This window comes from Prunus persica, chromosome G4 (genome assembly GCF_000346465.2).
Source record: "Prunus persica cultivar Lovell chromosome G4, Prunus_persica_NCBIv2, whole genome shotgun sequence".
Taxonomy (NCBI): domain Eukaryota; kingdom Viridiplantae; phylum Streptophyta; class Magnoliopsida; order Rosales; family Rosaceae; genus Prunus; species Prunus persica.
The window spans coordinates 22644452-22654800 of record NC_034012.1 but is presented as its reverse complement, the minus strand read 5'-3'; the positions used below and the strand labels follow the sequence as shown (position 1 = coordinate 22654800).

General features: G+C 45.7%; 1 protein-coding gene across 1 annotated transcript; it reads left to right on the top strand.

The window, feature by feature from the left end:
* On the top strand, positions 6693-8348 carry LOC109948729. The gene is made up of 2 exons (XM_020562432.1): positions 6693-6952; positions 7031-8348. Exons 1-2 carry the CDS (start codon positions 6693-6695, stop codon positions 8346-8348), a joined length of 1578 nt encoding a protein of 525 aa, XP_020418021.1.

The following is a 10349-nucleotide window of genomic DNA, read 5'->3' as shown; positions in this document are numbered from 1 at the left end:
GAAATTCTGGTTTCTCCGGTAGTAACACGCGCACCTTCACGCAGCAATCACATGGGTTTGTTCCACATGCGGGCTCATCCTTCCCATCCGCACACGCGGCCCAGCAAGCTGGCTCTTCAAGTGTCACACAGCCTTCACAAAACCCAATTCAAGCTCCAGACTTTTCAGCTCAGACCTTTTTGAGTGGACTTACTTCTGAGCAATATCAACAATTGGCCACAGCCATGTCACTAGTCAACACCAATGCATCATCCTCTGGTAATAACCATGCATTTGTGAATGCAGCATGTCTGTCCACCTTTACTGTCCCTTCAATTAATTCTGTTTCTAGCAAACCTTGGATTTTGGATAGTGGGGCTACAGATCATATTACATATGATTCTACACTTTTCACAAAAACGCAACCATCTCACACTCCCATTGTTAACTTACCCACCGGTTCTTCCGCACCAATTACTTCAGTTGGCACAATATCTTTCAATAACACCATCACCTTAGATAATGTTTTGTGTGTTCCTTCCTTTCATCTGAATTTAATGTCAGCCAGTAAAATTACCGACTCACTCAATTGTTGTGTTATTTTGTTTCCCACATTTTGTGTCTTACAGGACTTGGCTACCGGGAAGATGATTGGTATGGGTAAACAACATGGTGGTCTATATTACATGTCGCCTTTGCCAAGGATACCTGTTTCCTGTCAAGTTTCACAAACCACCAATTTATGGCACATTCGTCTCGGACACCCTTCACCTGCTCGTTTTCAATTACTTTCTTCATTGCTTCCTTCAAAAATTGTTTCTGTTGACAATAATTGTGGCATTTGTCCTATGGCTAAACAAACAAGAATTCCTTTTCCATTAAGTTCTATTTCATCGCGTTCAGCATTTGACTTATTACATTGTGACATTTGGGGTCCACATAAAATAGCCTCTCATTCGGGAGCTCGTTTTTTTCTTACAATTGTTGATGACTTTACGCGATGCACTTGGCTTTTCTTGATGGTTCACAAATCTAAAACACAAACTCTTCTAAAATCTTTTTTAACTTTTGTCAAAACTCAGTTCAATTTCAATGTTAAAGCCATTCGCACTGACAATGGTTCAGAATTTTTATCCATGAAAGAGTTTTTGCAAACCAATGGAATTGCACATCAACGATCCCGTGTTCACACTCCACAACAAAATGGAGTTGTTGAGCGCAAATATCGTCACATTCTCAATGTTGCCCGCGCTCTACGTTTCCAAGCCAATTCACCTCTCAATTTTTGGGGGGAGTGTGTTTTAACTGCTGTCTATCTCATAAATCTTTTGCCCACTCCATTATTGTCCAATAAGTCCCCTTTTGAGTTGCTCTATCACCAGCCACCAACCCTTAACCATCTTAGAGTTTTTGGGTGCCTTTGTTATGCTACTGTGACTCATCCCCTACAAAAATTCGATGCTCGTGCCACACCTTGTATTTTTGTTGGCTATCCCATGGGACAAAAGGGCTACAAACTTTTTGATCTGCACACCTCCAAATTTTTCGTCAATAGAGATGTTCAGTTCCATGAACATATTTTTCCTTTCTCCACTATCCCACCTCAACCTGCTTCCTCCACTCCTATTATTCCTAACCCAATTTTTGACATTCAACCACCACTTTCTATAACTCCCATTTCCTCACCCAATGACATCACGTGTCCACCTTCTGCCATCCCAATCCCAACTAGCATTAACACACCTACCCATGACACCACATGTCCACCTCCTGATGCCTCCCTTGTAGAACCTACCAGCATCACTCCTTCCTCTCCACAACCCCACCCCGCCACCACCAGTCAGGTGGTGCCCAACACTTCACCTATCTCCCATTCATCTGACCACACCTTGCCACTTCTTCATTTTCCATCCGACCCAACATTACTTAGTTCGCCTCATTCATCTCCCATGGCTCCAACACGTCATTCCACTCGTCCAAGACAGGCTCCCGCATGACACCAACATTACCACATGTCCAACCATGCCTCTTCATCTGCCCAGTCACCATCTGCTGTTACAGGTACAAAATACCCACTCTCTCATTTCTTGTCTTATTCTCGCATTTCATCACCCCATTATTCCTTTTTAGCTAACATTTCAAGCACCATTGAACCACAAGTTATGCTCAAGCTATCCTTGATCCCAATTGGCAGCAGGCCATGCAAACAGAATAAGATGCTTTGGCACAAAACAATACATGGACTCTTGTCCCATTGCCACCTGGACACAAACTCATTGGTTGTAAATGGGTTTTCAAACTCAAATATAAATATGATGGCACCATTGATAGTTACAAAGCCCGGCTTGTGGTCAAGGGCTACACACAGGTGGAAGGCATTGATTACCAGGAAACATTCTCTCCTACAGCCAAACTCACCACATTGCGTTGTCTTCTCATTGTTGCCACTGCTCGTAATTGGTTCATCCATCAATTAGATGTTCAGAATGCCTTCTTCCATGGCGATTTGCACGAAGTCGTGTACATGGACCCTCCTCCCAGACTTCGCCGACAGGGGGAGAATACTGTATGTCGGCTTAATAAGTCCCTTTATGGACTTAAACAGGCTTCCAGGAACTGATTTTCCAAATTTTCTGGTGCTATTCAACAGGCAGGCTTTCAGCAGTCAAAATCGGATTACTCATTGTTCACCAAGGTTCGAAATAATTCTTTTACAGCAATTCTTATTTATGTGGATGACATACTTCTCACAGGGAATGATTTCCAAGAAATGAAGCATCTCAAATCTTTTCTCCTCAAGCATTTTCGCATCAAGGACCTTAGTGATTTAAAATACTTCTTGGGTATTGAGTTCTCTCGTTCCAAGAAAGGTATTTACATGTCTCAAAGGAAATACGCTTTGGACATATTAAAGATGCGGGTCTCTTAGGCTCTTGCCCAGATAAGTTTCCAATGGAGCAAAATCTCAGACTCACACCCACAGATGGAGCTTTACTCAATGATCCTATGAAATACCGACAGTTAGTGGGACGCTTGATCTACCTCACTGTAACAAGGCCCGACATAGTATATTCAGTTCAGACATTGAGTCAATTCATGCATGAGCCTAGAAAACCACATTGGGATGCAGCACTCCGTGTTCTCAGATTCATAAAAAATTCTCCAGGTCAAGGCTTATTATTTCCTGCATCAAACAATCTTGCTTTGAGAGCTCACTGTGATTCAGACCATGCCGGTTGCCGTACCACTAGACAATCTGTCACAGGTTTTTATATTTTTCTGGGAAATTCTCTCATCTCATGAAAATCCAAAAAGCAACAACATGTTTCTCGTTCATCCGCAGAAGCAGAGTACTGAGCCATGGCTAACGCTTGTTTGGAACTCACTTGGCTACGATACATACTATATCATCTGAGAGTCCCTCAGGTTAACCCGGCTCCATTATATTGTGACAATCAGGCTGCTTTATATATTGCTGCAAACCCTTTATTCCACGAGCGCACCAAACATATTGAGATTGATTGTCACATCGTTCGAGAAAAGCTGCTTGTCGGACTGATCACTCCTTCATATGTTCCTTCCCACGCTCAGTTAGCAGACATTTTTACAAAGCCTTTGGGAAAGAACGACTATACCAGATTAAGTAGCAAGTTGGGACTTCATGACATTCACTCTCCAACTTGAGGGGGAGTATTAGAATAATATATTGTAATTGATATGTTATTATTGTAATATGTTAATTATAACCATACATAGAGTAGTTACTTGATATAGGTAGACAGATCCAAATCAATCCCTAGGATTGGGAATCACGCTACGGAGATTATGTAATATTGGTAGTATATATTTTGCTGTACTCTACTATTGACAATACAACAAAACCTTTCAACCAAACATTCTTTACAATTACATTATGAGAAGACCATTCCTCATTTAACCAATCAGACCAAATAATTTCCCCATCCAAAATGTTGACTGGGTAGAATTATAGGTGACCTAAGTTACAAGTCCTAATAAACCTCAACTACCCATCTTTCTTTACTCACTCCGTTCTTAAGACTCATAACTCAACAACCCTTTTCTTATGGCAATTCACATAAGTTAAGCATAATTCTTTTAAACATTAATCTTTTTTCCGACATAGTATAATAATCATTTTCCCTCTCCCTGTTACTTTACTACATGCTAGAGAGTCCAACGCCACGCGTAGTAAAGTAACATTAATAAAAGTGTCTGGAACCGCCCTTGGGCTTGCCCGGGCTGTAGGCTTGGCGCTGGAGGGTGAAACCTGGGCTTGGGGGGGCTGCTGCCAGGGTTTGGGTATAGCGGTGGACTTGCTCTAATTTAACACACTGTTGCCTAAAAAACAAGAAGAGTTGAAGAACGTGGAGAAAAATTCCAGAGTTTCAAAACCCATGAAGCTGGTGGTTTCCACAATTTCAGAACCCATCACCACCATGTTACGTGTGGGGAACCTTCACTTGCTTGGAGGCATTTGGAGGCTCACGCAGCACAACCGGCGAGCAGAGCCAACCCCAACCATACTTTCTTCGTCCACTTTATTGGTACCCTTTTCTGCTTTAGAAATCCAAATCACGAGTAACCACCCAGGAACACCCAGTGTAAAGACGAGTCAGACCCAAAAACCTTCATTTCTCATTCCGCACCACACCTGCTACCCTGTAACTGAAGGTAAAACAGTGATTTTTTTGTATTAATGCATGTATATTTCAAGTTGTGGGTTCCATGAAATTTTGTATGTTTCAGGAGAGCTTATGCATAATCTATAGAGAAAGCACCAGCCCATAAGAAGTCTGTGGGAGCATATATTTTCGTCTCCAATTAGAGCACGCCACGTGGAAAAGAAGATTATCTCTTAAATTAATTAATTAAACCAGTTTATCTGGCTAATTAATTAATTGGGATAAATATATTAATTAATATGATATTATCTTTATTTAAAGAGATAATATCATTAATTAAGATATTATCCTAATAAAGAGAAGATAATATCATTTAATTCAGATATTATCTTCTTAAGAGATAATATATATTTAATTCAGATATTATCAGGTCCGACTCGATCCCTACGAAACCCTAGTCCTGAGGCTCCTATAAATAGACGACCTCATTCATCATTCAAGGTACATCTAAACCTACTCCTTATACCTGAGAAAAATACCCGAAGCTCTCTCTCCCTCTCCACTCTCCATATTTTCTCCACACGGCTCCGGCCACCACACACGGCTCCGGCCACCCGGTTTACACCCTACATACAACTCCGTACCCTTTGCTTAGCTATTGTTTTCCTACAAACACTCGAACTAACTTAGGCATCGGAGGGCCTTTGGCCAACACTCCCCGGGTGTGGTCTATTTACTCCAATCTTTTTTACAGGAATCGAGGAAGAGAGAGAAGGAAGATCGAAGGTTGAAGGATCTAGAAGCGAATATTCTCCCGTGAGATTATTTGCACAAACATTTGGTGCTTTCATTGAGAGCGTGAGTTATACTCAACGCGTGCTCAAGGAATCCGTTCCTCCTATTTTCCAATCCACCGAAGCCTTCCAAACAACCATGGTTGGAAGCAAGCACACGAGGAGCAAAACCGCCGCTATGGCTCAATCTGTGACGGCCCAAAGCTATTCCTCCCACGATCCCACGATCGACATGGCGGCTCCACCACCTCTCGCCGCCATGAACCCTTAGCAGCCACCCCGTGTGACTGGAACCACTGCACCGGCCTCCGCCGCTGTCGTACCATCTCAAGGCCCCATGGCTGGACCTAGCCACCTTCATAGCACCACTGTTGAGCATGGTGGAACCTCACATCTAGTTAGGCTCACTACCACCGCCGACTTTGGCCCAATCTTGGAGCAACTTCAACCATTCCCTCCATTGCCTCCACTCTCGACACACGCTCCCGCCTACACATCTAATGAAACCCTAGCCCGTGTGCAATTGGGCTCTACACATTTCTCTCCTCCCGATCCACGAAGTCAAGTAGACATTGATCTGAGAGTTGACCAGCTAACTCAAAGAATGGACGACCAAAACAATTTGATGAGGCAGCTCCTCAACCAAATAAACTTGGCTCAAAACCTTGGCCTTGGACAACAGGGCGAAGAGAGAAGGATAAACGAACGCGCTGATAGGCAGTTCGGCGGGAACCAAGCAGGTCGAGCAGGAGTAAGCAGACAAGGAAATGCGCAACAACGAGATCAGCTCGCGGACATGTCGCAAGCATCCGCAAGCCACACTCAGAGCAGACGAAGTTTTCCGTCCATATTGAATATAAGGACCAACGTGCGCGACAGGCTGGGCCCAAGACCTGACATCCACACTCGCCTGGGCCAACAGGAAGACGTTCATGAAAGGCTAGGCTCCCAGAGAGGTCAACTTGACGGCCATCGAGACGAGGATCGAGAAGAAAGGCGCTCTGCTGCTCGCTCACAGAGAAACATTCACGAAAGGATAGGCCCCTAGGGAGGTCAACTCGACAATCATCACAATGAGGACCGTGAAGAAAGGCCCTCCGCTACTCGCTCTCGAAGAACCAATTCTCGTCGCCAAACTACTGGAAATCCCTCACAAGCGCAGTCCACCAACACGCCGCCTAGACAGCGCAACCGAGGAGGTCGACCCTTGCAAGCCAATGAGGAAGTCAATCAGCATCGTCTAAATCGCGAAGGTCATCAACGTGACCGACTAGCCATGCGTGCAGAAGACGTGGAGAAGCTTGTGAATAACCGACTTCGAGACTTAAAGATTGGCGGAAATTTCGAAGATGCACTACGCATTGAGGTAGACCGAGCAAACTCCTCACCTTTCACCGTCAAAATGGAGCAGGCTGCTCCCCCGAAACGATTCTCAACGCCCTCTTTCACATGCTTCAAAGGCGATTCCGACCCCGAAAGTCATTTGAAGCATTTCAAGAGCCTTATGATCCTCTACAAAGTCGAAGATGCGCTAATGTGCAAGGTGTTTGCAATGACTTTGCGAGGAGCAGCTCAGGATTAGTTCCATACCCTGCCATCCGGGTCGATCAACAGCTTCAAGGAGCTTACTTACGTCTTCACTAAAGAATACACTTCTTATCGGACGATCAAGAAGAACCCTGACCATCTGTTCAACCTGCGCAAGAAGCCCGAGGAATCCCTTCGAGATTACATCAAGAGGTTCAAAGCAGAAAAAGCCAACATCGTAGGGTGCGATGACCAAATCGCATCCTCTGCATTCAAGAAAGGTCTTCCAGCAGAACATGACTTATATCGTGAGCTGACTATCGCTCCCAGCCAGACTCTGGCAGAGGTCTTCACGACCGCAGAACGCTACGCACTCTGGGATGACGATCGAATCGCAGCGAAGAAGTCCACTGAGCAGGAAGATCGACCAGCCAAACGGGCAGAACAAAGAGGCGACAGGCTTGGCAGCAGGGACGAAGACAAAGGCAGGCCACGCCCACAAAGAGAGGCCACGACGAAAGAGAACTACACCAAGTTCTCCATCCCCATACATCAAATTTTAGCCCAAGTGAAGAACAAACCTTGGGTAAAAAGACCGCCACCCTTGAAAGGAGATCCAGACAAGAGGGATACCAGAAAATATTGTGCCTTCCATGCGACACATGGGCACAATACGAATAATTGCTTTGCTTGGAAAGCGCATCTCGAAGAACTCGTGAGAGAAGGTCATTGCACGGAGTTCATCGCGAAGCAGGCCATCCAGCAGATAGAAGACCGCGATACCGCCAAGGAGCCACCCAAGAAGGTCATAAGGATTAACACAATCCTAGCCGACTCTGAGGAGTCCGGACTGACCAACAAAGAAAAGAAGAGGAAGATCAAACAGGCTACTATGATCTCCCAAGTCTCAACTAGCTTCTCACTGGCAGAAGACGATCCCGTGATCGGCTTTCAAAAGAAAGACTTAATCGGCCTTCATCTACCGCACAACGACGCCCTTGTCATCAGCATTCAAATCGCTCAGGCCATTGTCGACCGAGTCCATGCAGATGAGGGCAGTGCAGCCAACATCCTACAATTGGCAGTCGTCCAACAGATGGGCTTAGAGGCAAAGATCAATAAATCAACCAAGTCGCTGACTGGTTTCAATGGCGCAACGACGGTTACTGTGGGCACGATAGATCTCGACGTCTACTCTCCAACTGTAATCAGCTCGCAAACGTTCATGGTCATTGATGAAATCTCACCCTACAATGGGCATTCTAGGCAGACCATGGATCGCCAGATCAACGCCATCACTTCGCCGCACATCAGAAGATTCGCTACCCCAATCCCGGGGGGCGGTATCGCCCAGATCAACAACGATCAGGCAATGCCAAGAAAATGCTCCAGCTCCAAGGGGTGAAGAAAGGCAAGCAACACAGTTCCTCCCTGTGATCAGACAGATCTAAAGGGAGTAGAACAAGCAGAGAAGAAAGTAGATCCCGTTCCTGAAGGCCGAGCAGACCAGAAAGGAAAGGGAATAGCTACTCCCCAATAGCAATCAAAGAATCAGGACCAAGTCGAGGGAATCCGTCTGGAGGTCTCTCCTGAAGAAGGATGGAAGCCCGAAGAGGACGTTGAGCTAGTACCCCTTGATCCTGACAAACCAGAGAGAAAAGCGCGGATCGGCTCGCGCCTAAGTCATGAGGAAAAGATAGAGCTTGCAACCTTCCTCCGGAACAACAAAGACGTATTTGCATGGTCGCCATCCGACATGCCTGGCATCAATCCCCAGATCATCTGCCATCGCCTACACGTCAACCCAGCCATCAAACCTGTAGCGCAGAAGAGACGCAACTTCACCCCCGAGCGGGTTGCCATCATTGAAGCCGAGATCGATAAGCTTCTAGCTGCTGGTTTCATCAAAGAAGTCTCCTACGCAGAATGGCTGGCGAACGTTGTTCTAGGGCAAAGAAAGATAAAGGTCTGTGGAGAGTGTGCGTCGACTACACCGACCTCAACAAGGCATGCCCTAAAGACAACTTTCCACTGCCTAGAATTGATCAGCTCGTCGATTCAACTTCCGGTAACCAACTGCTAAGCTTCATGGACGCCTACTCCGGCTACAACCAAATCATGATGCATGAAGATGACAAGGCTAAAACCTCTTTCATCATCGAAAGAGGTACATACTGCTACAAAGTCATGCCCTTTGGGCTGAAGAACGCCGGAGCAACCTACCAAAGGCTGGTGAACAAAATTTTCAAGGAGCAAATCGGCAAGACTATGAAGGTCTACGTAGACGACATGCTAGTCAAAGCTCCCGAGCGAGCAGACCACATCAAGAACCTTGCTGAGGCATTCAGCCTACTCCGAAAATACAACATGAAGTTGAACCCGAGCAAATGCACGTTTGGAGTCTCGTCCGGCCGATTCCTGGGATACTTAGTCACCCAAAGAGGAATTGAGGCGCATCCAAATCAAATCAAGGCTATACTCAACATGAAGTCACCTGCCACAACAAAGGAGATACAAAGTCTAACGGGTAGGGCGGCAGCTCTCAACCGATTCCTCTCTAGATCTACCGACAAGTGCAGGCCATTTTTTAAAGCCTTGAAGAAAGGACACAGGGACAAGTGGGATGACGAGTGCGAAGTAGCTTTTCAAAACTTGAAAACCTACCTCACTTCACCTCCCTTACTCTCAAAACCGATACCAGGCGAAGACTTGTACATCTACCTGGCGGTGTCCGACTCAGCTGTCAGCTCAGCTCTCATCCGAGAAGAGCTGGGGGCACAACATCCGGTATTCTACACTTCAAAAGCTCTCCTCGATGCAGAGACTCGCTATCCGAAAATGAAGAAGCTCATTTTTTCGCTTGTAGTTTCCGCGAGAAAACTAAGGCCCTACTACCAAGCACACCGGATAATTGTCATGACAGAATTTCCTTTGAGATCGATCCTCCACAGCCCCGACACTTCTCAGCGACTCATGAAATGGGCTATCGAACTTAGTCAATACGACCTCCTCTACCAGCCGAAGACTGCTATAAAAGCCCAAGCTTTAGCAGATTTTGTTGTAGAGTTTACTCCGATAGCCGAAGAAGAGAAGATGGTCACGAAAAGCAAGGAAAAAGCAGATGACACCTCCCCTGCCGATTCAAACCTACCTAACGACATGTGGCAATTGCATGTAGACGGAGCATCAAATCGTAAAGGATCAGGGGCAGGGGTCGTCATAATCACCCCAGACGGAACCTTGTTGGAACAAGCCATCACACTAGGCTTTTCTGCTTCAAACAACGAGGCAGAATATGAGGCATTGCTTGCAGGATTGCGCCTAGCAAAAGAACTGACGATCAAGAGATTGGCCATCTACTTAGACTCCCAGCTGATCACGAATCAAGCCTCAGGCGAGTACATGG

Excerpts from the sequence above, each read along its gene's own strand:
- LOC109948729 (XM_020562432.1), top strand. The coding sequence starts at position 6,693 with ATGCGTGCAGAAGACGTGGAGAAGCTTGTGAATAACCGACTTCGAGAC. Across the intron at positions 6,953-7,030 it reads AAAGTCGAAGATGCGCTAAT|CTTCAAGGAGCTTACTTACG; the intron begins GTGCAAGGTGTT and ends GTCGATCAACAG.